Source organism: Narcine bancroftii, chromosome 5 (assembly GCF_036971445.1).
Source record: "Narcine bancroftii isolate sNarBan1 chromosome 5, sNarBan1.hap1, whole genome shotgun sequence".
Taxonomy (NCBI): Eukaryota; Metazoa; Chordata; class Chondrichthyes; order Torpediniformes; family Narcinidae; genus Narcine; species Narcine bancroftii.
The window spans coordinates 85308106-85328717 of NC_091473.1; the positions used below are offsets into that span (position 1 = coordinate 85308106).

Here is a 20612-nt window from a genome sequence, read left to right on the forward strand (position 1 = left end):
CAAATTCTAGACATATGCATAAACTTGGAAAGTAATTGCTGGAAAATTGTTGTAAGTAGAGTCAAGGGGGAACTTAAGTATCTTAATGTAAAGAAAAATAATATGAGTGAAGGTTAAGTGAACCCTGTGAAGTTGTAATCTTTCATGAGGTATCTGACAAATTGAGTACATTATTTAAAAATTGACCATAATTTAATCCCAATTGGTATTAGAGATTTTATTTGTGATTAATATTTGTGAACCTGCAGTTCCATGTAGTACCTGTACCAAGTTTTTTTTCCGTCTATTGTGTTACAGTCCCTCCAAGTATTTTTGGTTCGGAAATGCCCAGCGTGATCAGTGTTCTGCTGGGTGAAAACGTGAAGCTGGTCTGTGCTGCTGATGGTATTCCCAAACCTTCAGTGCAGTGGCTGAAAGACAGCAAACCTCTAAATGATACTGATGATAAACGTGTAAGGTAACTTTGGATCTTTAATCATTGCTTCGTGTCCTTCAAAATCATTATGTTAATTATTATATCTTTTATTTTTTTTTTGCCTGAAGATGTAATATAAATTGCCATACAAAGACCCCACCCCAATCAAATATTTAGGTTGAACACACATCTTGTTTCTTTTCATTTGTATTCATTTATTTCCATCCTTTGTCCTATTCATGAATGTCAGCACTTCGAGATGAAATACAATGCTTCTCTTGAAACCCAGTGCAGTAACCACAAATATTCCCAATTAAGTAAGATTCAATGAGGTCACAGAACAGCACCTCAACTTCATCAGGAGTTTGCGGAGATTAGGTATTGACATCAGAAACCCCGGAAAATTTCAACAGAGGTGTGGTGAGAAGTGTGCTGACAGACTCCATCACGGTTTGGTATGCGGACGCCGTAAAGCCAGGCAAAATATAGTGGACAAAGCCCAGGAGATCACAAGTAAAACCCTCCCACCATCAAGAACATCTACAGGGAACGCTGCCATCGAAGAGCAGCAGCCATCATCAAGGGTCCACACCACCTAGTACATGCTCTATTCTCCCTGCTACCATCGGGAAGAAGGGACAGGTAAACCCCACTTTATGAATACTTTATGAAAATTTGCTTATATGAAGAAACCCATGTTTGCTTTTGTGAATAAATTATAATGGGTTTTCGCTTTCAAGAAAATTGCCTCCAGAAGTAGTTAATGGGTCTTCGCTTTAAAAATTTTTGGCACCTTGTATAGGTGCCACAAGATTCACACCACCAGGTTCAGGAACAGCTGCTGCACCTCTACCATCAGACTCCTCCACAACAAACTCAATCAGGGACTCATTTAAGGACTTTTAGTTTTGCAATTTATTGATTTCCCCCTCCCCCCTGTATTGCACAGTCAGTCTGTTTATTTTTTTTAATTTGTTTATATGTGTACAGTTTGTTTTTGCACTACCATTAAGTGGTAATTCTGCCTTACCTGCAGGAAAAAGAATCTCAGGGTTGTATGTGATGTCATGTATCACCATCAGGCTGAGCATTGGCACACCTCAGGGCAGTGTGCTCAGCCCATTCTTGTTCATGCTACTGACCCATCAATGCATTGCCAGATCCAGCTCCAACAGTGTCATCAGTTTTGCAGATGACACAACAGTAGCTGGCCTCATGAGCAACAAGGTAAAAAATATCGTGAAATGGTGCGAGAGTAACAACCTGAGTCTCATCGTGGATAAGACGAAGGGGATGATCGTGGACCTCAGGAGGACCAAGAACAACCGCCTTCCACTACACGTCAACAACTCTTTAGTGGAGAGCATTAAGTTCCTTGGAGTTCACTTAACTAGTGACTCATCATGGACACTAAACATTTCATCACTTGTCAGGAAGTTGTAACAGTGAATGCACTTCCTGAGAAGATTGAAGCAGGCAAGGCTACTGGACACTATTATGTGAACCTTCTATAGGAGCTCTAACAAGAGTATCCTGGCCAGTTGCATCACAGTGTGGTACGATTGCTGCAGAGAAATGGATTGGAGGTCAATCCACAGGACCATAAGAGTGGCAGAGAGGATCACTGGAGTCTCCCTTCCCCACCCCAACCCCCCCCCCCCCCATTGACGTGATCTACTGGGATCGTTGTCTGAAGATGGCATGCAAAACCATTGAGGATCCTTTTCATCCTGGACGCAGCATCTTTCAGCTGTTCACTTTGGGAAAGAGAAATAGAAGCATCAGAGGCAGTACAGCTGAGGAACAGCTTCTTCCCACGGGCAGTTATTCATTCAGGAAAATGAACAAAGGAACTGCTCACTAAACATCTGAGACTCTCATTGTACAAAAAAAATATATAAATTTATTTTTATAGATATAATACTTGTCCTGCATATGTATTCTTTGTTCATATGTATTATGTCTGGTTGTGTGTCTGCATGTTTTGCACTGAGGACCGGAGAACACTGTTTTGTTGGGTTATACTTGTACATCCAGATGACAATAAACATGACTTGATGTATGTTCTCTGACAATAGATCTGAAATCTGATGATGGTTTTTTCAGAATTTCATCTATTCTAGATTTTGATTCATGCCTGATTAACAAATTAATGTAATTGTAATTATGAGCTCATTCACATGAGACCCGTAATTGAGTTGCAGATTTATTCACATAATCCACACAGCCTGGAGTTTCTTGTACCCAATGTACATTTAAATTTGTTTCTCACTGGATTTTGAGCAGAATGGTCTTCTGTAAAATGTTGTGGAAAATAATTCTTGTGAATTTTCTGTCAGTCTTGGTCATGAGTTAAGGGTTATGGGGATAAGGCTGGAAAGGGGTACTGATGGCAATGATCAGCCATGATCTAAAATGGCGGTGCTGGCCCGACGGGCCAAATGGCCTACTCCAGCTCCTATTGTCTATTGCCTATTGTCTATAACAGCAGCCAATGTGGTTTTTCATGCAGTATTTCCAGGAGAGGTCCAGCATAGCCATGTAGAACATTTCATGTTGTGTATTTCAATGAAGGAAAGCACGCTGTGGTGATAAAATGTTGTGGCGATTTGGTTTCAGAGTGAGTCCAGATGGCAGCACCCTCCACATTAATGGGACAGTGACTACAGACATGGGTAAATATACTTGTGTGGCCATCAATTCTGCTGGTGAAGAAGATCGGATTTTCAACCTAAATGTGTATGGTGAGTAATTGCCAATGACAAACTTAGAAGTACATTTAAGCTCTCTTATTCTTGGCTTCAATCATAGGAAAAAATGGCAGATATAGAGAATACAAAGTTCCAAGATCGGGAATGTTGTGGCAGCTTTCAGATGAGCCCATTTAAAGCTTATTCTGAGTTGAGTTCGCGGACCTCGCCCAAGGCAGCAGCTGTGATGTTTCCATCATCCCGTGTTACCATTTGGAAAAGTCAAATTGAAGGACATGTGTGTTGTAATTTTTCACGCTTTCACAAATATCTGAATTGACTTCAAAATATGCCACAACTGGTTTCCTTGTGGGCTATGGGAGGTAAATTTCATGTAAATGTCTGATAATTTTGGCTGAGTTGATGCTTCCATCAGAATATTCTTTGAACACTGCAAGAAAACCATTAATCATAACGACATAAGTAAATATTCAAGACAAGAAATCAATTGAGAAAACGTGCAATGGGAGTATTTCCTAGCACTGCAGGATTATATAAATCATTGCTGAAATACCAAAGTGATGCTTGAATTTCACCGAGTCAAAGAGAACATCAGAGGTAAAACCCAGGATTCTGTAGACACTGTGGTTAAGTGAAAAAGCACACAAATGCTGGAGAAACTCAGCAGATCAAACAGTGCCTTGATGTAGCAAAGTTAAAGATACATCACCAACGTTTCAGAGACCGATTGCAGATTAGGAAATCACTTCACCCAGCACCTCCTCTGCAACAAAAGCGACCTCCCCGTAGCCAATCTTTTTAATTCTGAGTCACCCTCTCAAACTCACATGTCTGTCCATGGCCTTTCACACTACCCCACCTTGACAACCCACAGATTGGAGGAACAACACCTCATTTTCCTTCTAGGCACCCTCCAACCCCACTGCATTCCACTAATCAACTTGCCTTTTTCCCCCTTCCGCCTAGCCTTGACTCATCCCCCCTTCACCTTTCATCTCACACCCTCACCACCCCCTTCCCCCTTTTGTTCAGACGTCTTTCATGTTACCCCACACCTTGATGGTGATGTATCTTTACTGTTTGACTGTTTGACCTGCTGTTTTTTCAAAGAGAGCATCAAGTTGGGTCTTGATGTTTTAGTCAAGGTTCAAATAATCTCTGTTAGGGGGAGTCACGTGATGGAGTAGTGGCTGGTTGAGTGGAACCAGCCCTCTCCAGAGAAAAGAAAAAAAAAGTGTGAAAAGACAGAGCTCAATAAACATAAAATACAGGAAGAGAAATATAAAGTTACAGAGAAGAGACAGAATATGGCACCCAAAAGAGAAAAAGTAAGAACAGAGAAAAGGGAAGAAGGAAAATCACTGGAGAAGAAAGAAGGCCTTACCTGCACGTCAGAGCAGAGAGCCACCGTGGAGAGGAGTGGCCAATCTCCATCCAGCGGACTTCAAAAATGGCTCTCAGAGCCAAGAAGAGGTGTGCAGTGTGCAAGTAAAAGAAAAGGTTAACGACGGTAGGAGGGGGCTCAGCTGAGGAGCGGCCAGGTGAGAGATGCCCAGTATCGGGGCGTTCATCTGGGGGAAGTAAGCAAGAAAGAAGAAAAGAAGAGTTATGAGAAAGAGAATGAAGGGCTGGAAGAGGGTGAGCAGCAACGGGGCAACCGGCAGGGGGACGACCTGCGGCAGGAGGCCCAGCAGCGGGTCAACCTGCAGCGGGAGGCCCAGCAGCGGGTCAACCTGTAGCGGGAGGCCCAACAACGGGTCAACCTGTAGCGGGAGGCCCAACAACGGGTTGACCTGCAGCAGGAGACACAGCAACTGGAGGCCCAACAAGGATACAGAAGCAGCTCACCAGAGAAGGATGAAGATACACAGATACAGAGAAGAAGATGACACAGACATAGATACAGACAAAGAAGTAGAGGAGGAAGAAGACCAAAAATTTCAAAGGAAAGAAGAAGGTAAAATAGAAGGACAAAGTTTAGATAAAGCCTTTTTTGAAGAACAAATGAGGTCATTAAAAGAATGGCTATCATTAGAATTTAGTTCAATCAAAAGAAAAATGAAAAGAGTTGAAGACAGAATGCAAATCTTAGAGTTGGTCATGACTGAAATAGGGAAAAGAGTAGAAAATGTGGAGGAACGAGAAGCTGCTGTAGAAATAGAGATAAATGATTTTAGAAGAGAGCGAAAATAAAATTAAAGAGACACAAGATTTATTGTCACAAAAAACTGACGTATTGGAAAACTACAGTAGGCGAAACAACATAAAAATAATGGGCCTGAAAGAAGGCAAAGAAGGGTCAGATATGAAGGAATTTATAAAAGGATGGATCCCAAAGGTGCTGGGAATGACAGATTCATGTGAAGAAATAGAAATTGAAAGGGCGCATAGAGCACTAGTACCGAAACCGCCACCACATCAAAAACCGAGATCCACATTGGTAAAACTTCTAAGATATACGACAAGAGAAAACATACTGGAGCAGGCAAGAAAGAAGGTTAGAGAAAACAATAAGCCGTTGGAATATAAGGGACAAAAAATATTTTTTTTACCTGGACATAAGCTTCGGACTTTTAAAGAAGAGGAAGGAATTCAACATGGCAAAAACAATCTTATGGAAGAAAGGTTATAACTTTATATTAAGACATCCAGCAGTACTCAAAGTATTCATTCCTGGGGAACGGGAATTCCTGGGGAGACTGTTCTCAGACTCAAAGAAAGCCCAAGAATTTGCTGAACCTTTGCAGGACAGGAGAAGAGAGGAGGAGGAGTGACAAGAAAGATAACCGGCAAGAAAATATACAAAAATATGTAAAAATATAAAGTAAAGATAATGTATATATAAAGATTTAACGATGGATAAGAGAAGGGGAAGAAGGGGAAAAAGAGAGAGAGCTTATAAGTATAGGAAAATAGTGTTCTCTTGGGGGGACTGGGGGGCTGAGAATAATGGTCACTGCGAAATCAGTTGACGCTTGCGAGTAACTTTGAAACCTAATGGAAAGGGGAGTTGTGGTTGCCGACAAGGGGCAATCCAAGGAGGGAGGTTCATTTGGGGTTAAAGAGTTATTGCTTGTGGGGATTGTTGGGGTATTTCATGTCTTAAGTGCATTGTCATATATTGAGATTAAAAAGGAAAACAAAAAACAGTAATGGAAAAAAAGGGGATGGAGGTGGTGAAGAGGTGGAAAAGAAGTGAAAATAAAGATAAAAGATGGCCATGTTGGACTATATAACTATGAACATTAACGGAATATATAACCAAGTTTAAGTGTATCCCATTGGAAAAAAAAATTCACATATAATTTAAAAGACAAAGTTACAATGTTTGAAAAAACCTGGGAACCATATATGGAACATAACAGAAAGAGCAGGCCTCGGACCATCACCACCTAAAATGATAAGAAGATGAACACGATCAGACTTAATGTGAATAAGTAGATGATGCATCTTTTGTTTGTTTTCCTTTTGTATAAAGATATTGTTTTATTGTGTTTTATGTGTTCAATATTTACAGTTTTTGTAGGGGGGTGGGAAGGAGGAGGGGAAGGGAGGGATAGGGGCAAAAAAGAGAAAATGTCACTGTTAATATTTAAAGAGATGCATCTGTAAATATATTGGTTGATATGGTTCATAGTGTGATAAATAAAGAATTACCAAAAAAAGATTAAAATTCTACATTAACAGGAAAAAAAAATCTCTGTTGACTGACAAGTGATCATTTCTGTACTGTGTGCATGTAAACTGATTGAGCAACATCCAAAGCTTTGGTAACTTCAGGAGAAAAGAAAAATGAAAATTTGAACAATTAACTTGATAAATTTAACTTCATACATATAAAATAAATCATGGTCTTATTTTATCATTCTAGCTACTGAAGAATATTAATATATCATCATAGACGATTTAATTCTTTTTCAATTTTGTAACATTTTAAGTGCTTTTATGGCATTTATTCAACTAAATATTCAAAGATCAGGTAAAAAAAATCTTTCAACTTACAAATATTTTATTGTACAATTTAGGATTCTAAATGGCAAGTCACAAATATCTACTGATACATCAATATTATTTCTACTTTAGTTCAACCAACCATTTACAGCAATCAGAATGAGAACCAGGAGCTCACTACTGTCATGGGCAACTCTATTAACATTGAGTGTCTGGCTACTGGCTCCCCTCCACCACAGCTGAACTGGTTAAAGAATGGACTTCCTCTGCCCATTTCATCTAAGATACGGTTGCTCTCTGCTGGGAAAGTTCTGAGGTCAGTTTTCAAGAAGGCAAATCATTTTATTACTAAAGTAGTAAACTAAAGGGTCAAGATCCCATTTTGAGCAGAATATGCAAATGTCTTGGGTAAACTTGTACCTCTCACTTTGTTCGTTTTAGATTGGTCACAGCGTTTGAACTACCGAAAGAAAATACACACACCAAGAGCAGTTCAGATTATACAAATGTTTATTACAAATTCAAAAGCTGATTTCACACTACAATATGCAAGCCCTTCCCAACTATACTTATCAACGCTTGGACTGGTGCCAACTGCCGAAGCGAGGCAACGACTGCACACTTGTAGTAGGTTGTCAGAGCGCCGGTAGCAGCTTCTCCACCTCCCCCGACCGGGACGTTGGCTGGACTCCAGAAGTTCTTCTTCTTCTTGCTGAGAGATGTTGCTACCTCTCGGAGAGTCTCTAACTTCAGCAGCGGGACCATGGCTTATATTACCCAAAAACTGCTTACCCAAGCACCCATTCCCAGCACAGCAAGAAAGATAAGCAAGCAAGCTAGCATGCTAGGTTAATTAACGAATAACATAATTTTCAGCTTATCACTTTGAATACAATGGTTTATTCTACATCAAGGCTAGGCCTCTGACAGTCTGTGACCAAAACAAGCAGGAAGATTAAATGTTCTCGGTACACAGATGTCCTTTCGTCAGATAACAGCATCTCTGGCCCCTCGGTGGAATTTTGCTTATGTCTGCTAATTCTAAAACACAAGCAGGTTCTCAGCCTTGCAGAACCCAAAGCTGCAAGTTTTAAAAAAAGGTTCTCAGCTCTGCAGAACCAAGAGCTGGAAATTAAGAAAAAACAGGTTAAAAAATAGGTTAGAATCTTCCATTACAGCAAACGAGCCAGAGGTAAGATTACGAGAGGTTGACTCTTTTTAATTTTTTTAAAGCTACCCAGAAGAATGAGAAAGGTAATCCCAGGCAAGATTGAATTGGAAATAGTCATTGAGTCTGGATTTACAATGAGGATGCTGAGAAGTGGAAGGGTTATAAAGGCGCACTGAGAATCAGCATTTGGATTTACTTCTGGCAATTGTACATCTATGTCTTTGCATCAGGATGCCTTTCCAGGAAAGAGAGCATTAATAGAATCAAAGCTAAAAGAGGTGATCATAGCATTCTACATAGAGTAGTTGCTCTGCACTGAGGCATGTGGTTCAGGGCTGCACGCTGAGAGGCATGGCGGGGAGAGTGTTACTGACAGTACTGCCCCAGCAATAATTCACCACCACAGCTTAGTGTAGAGTCCACTTGCTGCTTGGGCAAGCAGTGCATCTGCTCAGCCCTGACGGATGGAGCAAAGTGTGGCATCCTGGCCAGCAGAATGACTGCAGGCTATTTCTGGAGAGTGGCCACACCTCCATGTGCTGACAGAGCACCAAATCCTGGTGTCTCTCTCATGACTGTAGGATATGATTAAAACTGCTGACTCCCCAACTCAGATGTACAGTCTAGAGATTTTCCCATGGCCTGCTGATAGTCCCCAGCAAAGTTATGGACTCTCCTCACCGTGCCGCTCAGTGTGCAACCCTAAACAACACATCTCAGTGTGGTGCAACTACACAAGTTGATAATCTTCTAATTGCCCAAGTAAAAAGTAAAGGTTCCATTATTATCACATAATATTACATTTAGAACTTCTTTAACTTTGGTCAACCATAGGGAAGACAGTGTGGCCACTTTGTCCAGCACCCCTCACAGAAATGAGGCCCCAGCAAGGAATGAACTCATGACCCTTGATTTACAAGACCAGAGTTCTAACCATTGAGCTATCAGAGCTTCAGACATCAGAGTCAAGTATAACCCCATGAAACAGCATTCTTCAGTCCTTGGTACAAAATACATAGATGCATAGTAAGACATAACACTCATACAGACAAACCATACATTTGGAGGCTAAGTATTCACATACAGTGCCTTCCTTAATGTTTGAGACAAAGACATTTTTTTCCTTTATTTGCCCCTGTGCTCCATAATTTTTAATTTGTATCCAAACAATTTACATGTAGTTAAAGTGCACATTCCAGATTTTATTTAAGGTTATTTGTGGACATTTTGGTGATCATACAAATTACAGCACTTTTCATACATAGTTCTCTCATTTCAGGGCATCATAATGTTTGGGACATTTGGCTTCACAGGTGTTTGTGAGTACTCAGGTATGTTTACTTCCTTCATTGGTGTAGGTATAAGAGACCTGGTTTGCTTCTCAGCTTTTGATCACTTTTGGAGTCTGTAGTTGCTATTTTTCAACATGAGGACCAGAGATGTGCCAATGAAGGTCAAAGAAGCCATGATGGGGCTGGAAAACAAGACTAAAAATAGTAAGACATTGCCCAAAGCTTTAAGATTACCAAAATCAATTGTTTGGAATATCTTTAAGAAGAAAGAGCATACTGATCGTACAGTAATCATAAAGGGACTGGGATTCCAAGCAAGACCGACACTGATGAAGACAGAAGAATTCTCATCATAATAAAGAAAAATCTCCAAATGTATGTCTGACAGATCAGAAAAACTCTTCAGGATCAGAAATACAGAGGCTGCACTGCAAGATGCAAACCATTTGGAAAAAGGTCTTGTGGCAGATGAAACCAAGATTAACCTGTATCAAAGTAATAGCAAGACCAAAATGTGGAGGCATAAAGGAACTGCCCAAGACCCATAGCATACCACCTTTGCATAGTTTGCATCTTGCAGTGTTTGACGTATGTTTGGGGATTTTTCTTCATTCTTCTTTTGTCATCAGCAGTGGAGATCTTCCTTGGAATACCAATCCCTTTGCAATTACTGGGCTCATCAGTACGTTCTTTCTTCTTAATGATGTTCCAAACTGGTGATTTTGGTAATCCTAAGGTTTGGGTGATGTCTTTTATCGTTTTATTTTTGTTTTTCAGCCTCATCAAGGCTTCTTTGACTTTCACTAGCACAGTTCTGGTCCTCATGTGTCAGTGGCAGACTCCAAAGGTGATCAAAAGCTGAGAAGCAAGCCTAGCTCTCTTATGCCTGCACCAATGAACCAATTAAACATAACTGAGTTCTCACAGACACCTGAGAAGCCAAATGTCCCAAACATTATGATGTGTTGAAATGAGAGAATTAAGTATAAAAAATGCTGTAATTTTGATGTGGTCAAACCAAAATGTGTACAAATAATTTTAAATAAACTCTGGAATGTGGACTTTGATTACCTCTGTGAATTGTTTGATCACAAACTGAAAACTGTGGAGCACAGGAGCAAATAAAGGAAAAAAATGTCTATCCCAAACATTATGGAGAGCACTGTATACAAATAAAATAAATCTTGATTCATAAATAAGAGAGTCTCAGATGGGTAGTGTGAGCAGTTCCTTTGGTTGTTTATATTCTCACTGCCCATGGGTAGAAGTTCTTTTTTTAATCAGCCTGGTGCTGCTGGCTCTGGTACACCTATATCTCTTTCCTGATGGGAATAGCTGAAAGATGGTGTGTGTAGAGCAGTTGGGATTTTGCATGCCCTCTTCAGTTGATACCAGTTAGATCACGTCGATGGAAGGAAAGGAGATTCAGTGATCCTGTCTGCCAATCTTATAGTCTTGTGGATTATTGTCAAATCTATTTCTCTGCAGCAACTCTACCACACTGTGAAGCAGCCGGCCAGGATGCTCTCAATAGAGCTCCTGTAGAAGGTTGGCATTATGGTAGCCAGTAGCCTTGCCTGCTTCAGTCTTCTGAGGAAGTGCAGTCGCTAATGCACCTTCCTGACAAGTGAGGAGATGTTCTCATTTCTCAACTCCACCCATATTAGCCTCTAGTATGTCCTATCTGAGCACGTGTGATATTTTCCCTGACAAACAATGATACTCCTCTTCCTTTCAAGCCTCGCGCTCTATCATGTCTGAAACAATGGAACTCCAGAACATTGAGTTGCCTGTGCTACCCCTCACTAATGGCTACAATGTCATAATTCTAGGTGCTAATCCATGCTCTCAACTTGTCTGCCTTTCGTACAATATTCCTTGCATTGAGATAGTTGCACCTGAGAACATTATTTCCATGCACAACCTTATGATTTCTACCTTTATATGTAGTTTTAACATGATAGGCCACCAGGTATGTGGACTTCAGGGAACTTGATATGCTCCACCCTCTTCACTATCGAGTTATTGATGTGTAATGGAGGGTAGTCGCTCCTGGTCCTCCTGAAGACCACAATTATCTCCTTCATCTTATCCATGTTGAAACTCAGCTTGTTAACCTCTCACCTCTGCTACATTGTTCACAGCTACTCCTGCAACTCTTGGAATAATTCATTGCTGGGGGAGTGCCAGTGGAAGAAGGGAATCACACCAGGTTTCTTAGTGAATCATTATGTAACCCAAATAAATGTTAAAGTACAGGAGATTATGAACCTGTGGATGTTCAGACCAGGGGACCTAGAGCACAATTATAAATCTTCATTCTGGAAGCTGGGACCAGGCAGGGTACCAATAGCAAGCCAGTTCATTCAATTGAAGTGCCATTTTGCAATTGAAAGAATTTTTGTATTTCATAATTAATAAGAATGTGAAATTCCAAATAAAAATAGAAAATTATGTGTGGAAAGAGGGCATCTCTATCTTCTGAAAATAAAAAAGATTGATCCTGATAGAAAATTTCTGGCTGAACTTTGTGATCTTCTCCCTCCATCTGCCAAAAGACAGACTTTACTATTTTGATCTGACTTGAGATAAATTCTGTATCCAAAGATAACGTTTTAATTAAGAATCATGGATGCTCCAGATCTGTGTTCGAAGTACACTTAAGTTCTCTTATTATTGATTTTAGTTAGAGAAAAAAAAGAGCAGATACAAGTGAATAGTAAAAACGCAGAAATGCTGGAGGAACTCATCAGATCCCGTAGCGTCCATAGGAGGTAAAGATATGTTACTGATATTTCAGGCCTGAGCCCTTCTTCAAGGTATGAGTAAAAAGCAGGCAGGCGCCTGAATTAAAAAGCTGAGAAGGAAAGAAAGAGCAGGAGGAGGAGGAGTGCAGACCCGCGGTCAAAAGATGATCATTGGATATAAATAGGACGACAGGAGAGGAAAGGTGAGAATTGACTAGGAAAGGGGGTGCTCTGTGAGAGGAGGACTGGAGGAAAGAAAACAGAGGGAAAAGAGCAAGAGAGAGAGAGCTAAATGAGGATAGAAGAGGGGAGGTGGGGGGGCAGTTGTAAATAGAAACTAGAGAAGGCAATGTTCTGAGTGTGCCTAGATGGAATATGAAATGTTATTACTCAAATTTGCAGATGGTTTCAGTCTGGCAATGCATGAGAACATGGACAGACATATTGCGGCACACAGCCAAGGTGCTCAACAAAGTGATTTCTCAGGCTGCTTCTAGTCTCGCTGAGGTAGAGGAGACCACAACAGGAGCACTGGGTACAGTACGTGACCCCTGCAGATTCACAAGTGAAGTGTTGCTTCACTTGGAAGGACTGTTTGGGGCCCTGAATGGTGGTGAGGGAGAAGGTGTGGGTGAAACTGGAGCATCTTCTATGGTCACAGGGGTAGGTGCCAAGGGAGTGATGACTGGGAAGGGAGGAGTAGACAAGCCAGTCATAGAGGGAGCAGTCCCTGCAGAAGTCAGAGGGGGAGGAAAGGGCAATATGTGCCTTGTGGTGGGATCACGTAGATGGTGGTGGAAATGGGTGAAGATGATTTGTTGGATGTGGAGGCTAGTGGATAGTAGATGAGGACAAGAGAAATCCTGTCCTAGTTGCGTATGGGAGTGGAGGGGATCCTGGGCAGACATGCATGCAATGGAGGAGATGTAGGTGAGGACCAAGTTAATGGTAGTAGAAGGGAAGCCACACTTTTTTGAAAGAGTACTCCTCGTATGATGTAGCATGGAAGACATTCATCCTGGGAGCAGATGAGATAGAGGAATTGAGAGAAAAGAATGAAATCCTTACAGGGGATATGGAGTGAAGAGGTGTCGTCGAGGTAGATGCGGGAGTTGAGAGTTTGTAGAAAAAGCTGTCAAGAGTTTATCTCTCAAGATGGAGTCAGAGAGATCGAGAAAGAGGAGAGTGTGGCTAGAGATGGATCAAGTGAATTTCAGGTCATGATGGAAGTTGGCAGCAAAGTTGATAAAAGTAAATGAGCTCATCATGGGTGCATGAGGCAGCACTAAAGTCGTCATCAATGAAGCAAAGGAATAGTCGAGAAACCTTGCCTGTGTGGGCTTGTAGCATGGATTGCACCATGTAGCTAACAAAAAGCAGGCATAGTACAACACCTCATATTCCGTCTGAGCATCCTTCAACCAAATGGCATTAACATCAACTTCAGTTTCCATTAGCTTCCCCCCTTCTATCCTATTTCTCTATTTCTTTTTTCTCTCCCTTTCTCCCCCCCCCCCCCCTTCCCCTTCTGCTTCCTGCCCTCCAGCTTTGCATCCCTTTCCTCTCCTGGCCTTCTATATCTATGTCCAATTATTACCTTTTATCAGTTGGACTGTTCTCTTTGCCCCGCCCTTTCAATCCTTCTCCACAGCCTTTTAATTCAGACATCTGTCTGCTTTTCACTCATAACTTTGAGAAGGGCTCAGGCCCAAAACATCGGTTACTTATCTTTACCTCCGATGGACCTTAGTGTTCCTCCAGCATTTTATGTGTTTTTACTCCATATATAGGCTCCAGATTCCCCCAAAGTAATTTAAATGGAAGTTTTAGATCAATCCTGACATAGGAATACTTCAAACTCATTATTTTATTTTCCTTACTTAAGAATTGCTGACTATCTTAACTTTATAAAAGGCAAAATCAAATATTTCCACCAAGGTACTTTCATGAAGTTATTGGGACAGTCATTTGAGCTTGCAATATCAATTTTAAAGAATAGCCAGCTAATAGGATTGTGCAAGATCACTGCCATCAACCCTAATTGCAACTTAAAGCCTGATAATGGTGCTCATAATTACTCTATTACAGAATCATGCGGGCTCAGGTGTCAGATGGTGGGACGTACACTTGTGTTGCTTCTAATCGAGCCGGTGTGGACAACAAGCATTATAATTTAATAGTATATGGTGAGTTTACTAAGAGGGATCACATACTACTTTACATTATCTTTACCATTTACAATTATATGCATTTGAAAAATGTGTTTACCGTGCAAATTTAGCATCAATGAAAAGCTTCTGCCTTGAAGATGTTAGGTATCTGACATAATAATGTTCTTGCATAATTAACTGCCATTCTCTACTTGTGCTGAATCATCCCATGATCTCATTGTCCTCCACTCTTCCCTGGGGTTCTCCAATGAGAATTGCCCAAGTCCCTAAACCTCCTGGCTCACCTGGGTACCAGGAACCACTACCTCTGCTTTTTTTTTAATTGAACAATGGGTCTCATGGATTGAATTATTGTGTGTTTGGACTTAATAAGTGTAGTGGAAGGATGTGTAAAGGTTGAATGCATCAGGAAACATTCTTAAGATCAGTGGTGAAATTGTTGATAAGTGAATGGAGAACATGATTACAATTCTGTTGCCAACCATAAGCAGGGAAAATCTCCTTCATGGACTACAAATTGAGTAGGAGCGGCACATTGTCATATGTTTCATTACCTTCCAATGCTTTCTTTGCTCCCTGTAGTACCTCCAAGGATGGATGGTGCTGATGGCACAGACGAGCTCACAGTAGTGAAGGGAAGTCCAGCATCCCTGACCTGTATCACTGATGGAACACCAACTCCAACATTAGCCTGGCTGAAAGAAACACAACCTCTCAAACTGGGTCCCCACATGAGAGTTGGAAATCAAGGAATGTTGCTGCAGATTTCAGCAGCTGACGTGAATGACAGTGGAAAATATGCCTGTGTGGCAGCCAATGAAGCTGGGGAGGTCAGCAGACACTTCAGTTTGAATGTACTTGGTAAGTCAAACATAACCCACCATCAAGAAGGAAGGATTATATTTCTCATAGTTCTGGAGCATAGCTTTTCCCATATTTCATTTTTTATCTTTGTTTAGATCTTGTTCCCACGTTTGTTTGGGTTTATAGCTTATTTCATCATTTTCTTTCTCTTGCAGCTTGATGTACATGTTTGTTATAAATCTTTTGATTATCATTGTGTCTGTAATCACATTTTCAAAGCTGCTTCCTTCTAGTAACCTCAGCCTGCTTCCCAAATTGTCCTTTAAATAGGTTTTCAGTTGGTGGTATGCAAACATTGTACCGTGAGTTATTCCATATTTGTACTTCATTTGTTCAAATGATAATAAATTATTTCCAAAAAAAACAATTTTCTATTCTCTTAATCCCTTTTCCCTCCCATTCTCTAAAGGAAAGGTTATCTATTGTGAAAGGGATTAGTTGATTTTGCATCAGTAATAATTTTGGTAGTTGGTAATTTGATTTTTTCCTTTCTACGTGAATCTTCTTCCAAATGTTGAGCAGATGGTGCAGTACTGGTGAACTTCTATATTGCATTAGTTTTTCATCCCACTTATAAAGTATATGTTCTGGTACCTTCTCCCCTATTTTATCTAGCTCTATCCTGGTCCAATCTGGTTTTTCCCTTGTTTGCTAAAAATCTGATTGATATCTTAATTGTGCTGGTCTATAATAATTCTTAAAATTTGGTTGCTACAAACCATCTTGATTGTATCATTCTGTTAATTTATCTAGCGCTATCCTCGGCTTCCCCCCTTTCCATAAGAATTTCCTTATTATTTTCTTTAGCTCATTGAAGAATTTCTCTGTTAAGGGAATTGGTAACGATTGAAATAGCTATTGTATCCTTGGGAAGATATTCATTTTAATGCAATTTACCCTTCCTATCCGTGTTAGTGGTAAATCTTTCCAATGTTCTAAGTCAACTTGTAATTTCTTCATTAACGGCAATAATTTAATTTGTATAAATGGCCTAGATTATTATCTAGTCTAATACCTAGGTATTGGATGGCTTGTGTTTGCCATTTAAATGGTGATTCTTTTTTAAACTTTGTGAAATCCGCATTATTCATTGGCATTGCTTCACTTTTATTTGCATTGATCTTGTACCCCGATATTTCTCCATATTCCTTCAATTTCTTATGTAATTCTTTTATTGATAATTCTGGTTCTGTTAAGTATACTATGATGTCATCTGCAAATAGACTGATTTTATATTCCTTCTCTTTTATTTTTATCCCCTTTATTTTATTTTTATCCCCTTTATTTTATTTTCTGTTCTTATCAGTTCTGCCAATGGTTCTATTGCTAAAACGAAAGTGAGGGAGATAGTGGACATCCCTGCCTAGTTGACCTGCTTAATTTAAATTGGTTCGATATATATCCATTTACTGTCACCTTCGCTATTGGACCCTTATATAATGCTTTAATCCAATTATTAGTAGGTTGAACCTCTGTAATACTTTGAATAAATAATTCAATTTTATCCTGTCAAAGGCTTTCTCTGCATCTAAAGGTACAGCCACTGTTGGCCCTTTATTTCCTTGTACTGCATGGATTAAGTTAATGAACTTACAGACATTGTCCGTTGTTCGTCTTTTCTTAATAAATCCAGTTTGATCTAGTTTTACTATTTTTGGTATACAGTCGGCCAATCTGTTTGCTAATAGTTTTGCCATTATCTTATAATCTGAGTTAAGTAGAGATATTGGTCTATACGATGCTGGTGTTAGTGGATCTTTCCCCGTCTTTGGTATTGCTGTAATTATTGCTGTTTTACATGAATCTGGCATGTTTTGTGTTTCTTCTATCTAGTTCATTACTTCCAGGAGAGGAGGAATTAGTAACTCTTTAAATGTTTTATAGAATTCTATTGGAAGTCCATCCTCCCCAGGCATTTTATTGCTCAGTAGCTTTTTTAATATATCTTGTACATCCTCTATTTCAAATGGTTTTATCAATTTGTTTTTCTCCTTGCAATTTTGCTAGTTCAATTTTACGCATGATACAGTATAATTGGTTACACAGGCTATATATCACGCCCCAAAAGTTAAATAAATGGAACCCAACAGTATCAGATAGATGTTTTCACTGTAAGAAGGAAACGGGAACAATACATGCAATTTGGGCATGTGAAAAAGCTTTGGGAAGATCTAAGTCAGGTATTAAATAAAATCACAAAAAGCAACATACCAAAAAATCCAGAGATCTTTCTTCTAAGTAATATAAGAAGTAAAGAATTAGGCCTCAAACTGGATGAAGTACAAAAAAGATTTATTATGATAGCCTTAGCTGTAGCAAAAAAATGTATGTCAACTTGGAAATCAGAAGAGAGCCTGAGAGTACAGCAATGGTACATGGAAATGAATAAATGTATTCCATTGGAAAAAATAACATATAATTTAAAAAAAATAAAGTCACATTTTTTTTTTAAACTTTATTTAAGATTTTATAACATGAAAAACATATAGGATTACATTAAAAAAAATTAAGAATAAAATAATAAAATTACAATACAATATCAGTAATCTAAATAAACTATACCCTCCCCAATAATTATTACACATTAATAACCCAACTCAAATTAGTCCACCCCCCCTTCCCCCCAAAATAAAGAGTGAAGAATTAATAAAGTTAATAATATATGTGAGAAAAAAAACCCACTTACAAAAAAAACAAAAACATGACCGATTAAAATACTAACAAAAAGAAAAGTAATTAATACTAAAATATCAGACTTAAAAAACATATTTAAATCAAACTTAAATGCATATATTTAACAAACGGAGTTAAGATGAAACATATATTTAACTCAAACTTAATATAAAAAATTAGTAAAGTTAGTAACATTATCTATCAAAAATTCTTAAACAATAATCAATTCTTTAAAAAAAATTGTAGCATGAAAAGAAAGATGCAAAAAAACTCTCTATAGAAATAAACCTTCACCAAATATCAACTAACTTCACATCTATCATCATATTAGTCACATAAACCACCATCTTAAAACAAAATTCAAACCTCATTAAGCATTGTACAATTCAATTTTAGTACTCTTCCACCATTTTTCCCTTTTACTCTTAAATAGTTATCCAATAAAAGCTCCAATACCACATTTAAATATCTGCAATCATTACGTTAAAATTCAGATATCCAAATAATAAAAACACATCTACAACGAAATCTATATCTTCAACAAATGGAGCATAAACCACAAACAAAATTCAAGCCTCATTAAAAATTGTACAATTCAATTTATAACTTTCACCATTATTCCCTTCGTTCTATAACTAAAATAGCAAAATAATATACACCAGAATTACCACTCCTTTCACCTTAAAGTTAAAGAAAAAATATATTAAAAAAAACTTATCCATCCCATTCACATTTAAATTTCAGATATTCCTTATCTACTGAATAAACTTTACAAAAAAAACACATCAATTTTTAGTTTTTTAAACAATCAAATACTTTCTTATGCTTTTTAAAAAATATTTAAACAAAAAAAAACCCCTTCACTCTTTAATCTAATAATACAAAAAAAAGGAAAAAAAAAACGTGTAGGAGGTTAAAAATACCCCCTCCCGTCTAAACCATGCAATGCGGTAACTCCCAAAAAAAATGGGTGTGAGATAACTCACACGTAGCAGATGGCTTTCAGGAAATAGTGCCCATCCAATTCTTTCCCCCAACTCTCACTTCATCTTAAACTAACATCATTATTTAATATCCCTTTTTTTTAAAAAAAATTAGAAAAAAAAAAGGACAACTCTTCTTTTAATCAGCTCCAACTGCCAAGTCACCATTACAACCATTTCTTCTTGGAGCACGGCTCTTTTCTTCCATCTCTTGTCTCCTTAGAGATCGCGGCGGACTATGTCTCTGTTGAAACTGAGTAATTGGCAGCTCTTGAGCAAATGCTATAGCTTCCTTTGGAGAATCAAAGAACTTTGGTTGGCAACCATCTTGAAAAACCTTCAAAACAGCTGGATATCTAAAGGTTGCCTTATAACTTTTCTTCCACAACAACTCTTTAGCAGGATTGAATTCCCGTCGTTGGAACATAACTTCTTGACTCAAATCCGCATAGAAGAAAACTCGATTATTTTGAATCATCAAGGGTGATTTTCTCTGTTGTGCATTTCTAATAGCCACTCGTAAAATTATTTCTCTGTCGTAATAATTCAAGCAATGAACCAAAACAGGTCTTGGACTTTGACCTGAAATAGGTCTTCTAAGCAAGGCTCTGTGAGCACGTTCCAGTATTATACCTTCCGGGAAATGTTCTTGACCCAACACCTGCGGAATCCATTCAGTAAAAAATTTTCTTGGGTCTGGTCCCTCCATACCTTCCGGCAAACCAATAATCTTTATATCATTCCGTCTGGATTGGTTTTCCAAATAATCAATCTTTTTCACCAAATTTTTATTTTGAGTTTGTAAGTCTTCGACCATTTTGGTCACATCAAAAACTTGATCCCGTATTTCGTCTATATCTTCTTTACACGAATTAAATTTATCTCTCACTTCAAGCTTAAAAGCTCCAAACTCAGCCATCTGTTGAGAATGTATTTTCACCAAAGTATTAAACCTAGTACCAAGTTCAGTCATAATCTTGAATAATACCTGCATTGTATAAGATAATTTAGATTCAAGATTCACAAAAATCTTTTCATTTGGAAGAGATTTTGGCTCAACAAATTCCTGCTTCTTCTCCAAAGGATCTTCTATTCCTTCCTTCATTCTGGTTGCCTTCCTTGTAGTATGACTGCGTGTGGAAACTCCAGCGACAGCCTCTCCAGCAATGACTGGAGGACGCTGGCCAGGGTTTTCCCCAGTCCATAATGTATTAAATTCTCCCAGTACATCAAGATGTATAGGTTCTTGTATCTCAAGAGATGCAGTTTGCAGCACCACCTCTACAGCTGACAAATGCCTTTGAGTAACTCTTTGTTCTAAAGGCTGTTTGGCGCCCTCTTTAGGGGGCTCTACCGATGTAACATAGAGCTCTACATCCGAACACTGTACCTCTCTCCTGGGATCCATTTCATGCTGAGTCCCGGTGTCTTTCCTGTAGGTTGGCTCCAAAACTTGAACTTTTGGAAAATGTAGTTTTTTGATGATCTGTTGTCGTTTTTTTTTGCTCTTTTTCCACCAATTGTACCATCATAAGTTAAATTAACAGCACTGAAATTATCTAAACTTTTAAAGAATTTTAACGGGCATTTCTAGACAAAACAATAAGATAGAGTCAGGAAAGGACTGGAAGGCA

General features: G+C 38.9%; 1 protein-coding gene across 1 annotated transcript in view; it reads left to right on the forward strand.

Annotated features, from left to right (window-relative positions):
- hmcn1 (hemicentin 1) overlaps nt 1-20612 on the forward strand; it is a 538964-nt gene that overhangs the window by 387977 nt on the left and 130375 nt on the right. The window contains exons 64-68 of the mRNA XM_069942357.1: nt 298-457; nt 3035-3159; nt 7210-7393; nt 14376-14473; nt 15041-15319. Of these exons, the coding sequence (XP_069798458.1) occupies nt 298-457; nt 3035-3159; nt 7210-7393; nt 14376-14473; nt 15041-15319 (846 nt within the window). The remainder of the gene's footprint in view (nt 1-297; nt 458-3034; nt 3160-7209; nt 7394-14375; nt 14474-15040; nt 15320-20612) is intronic.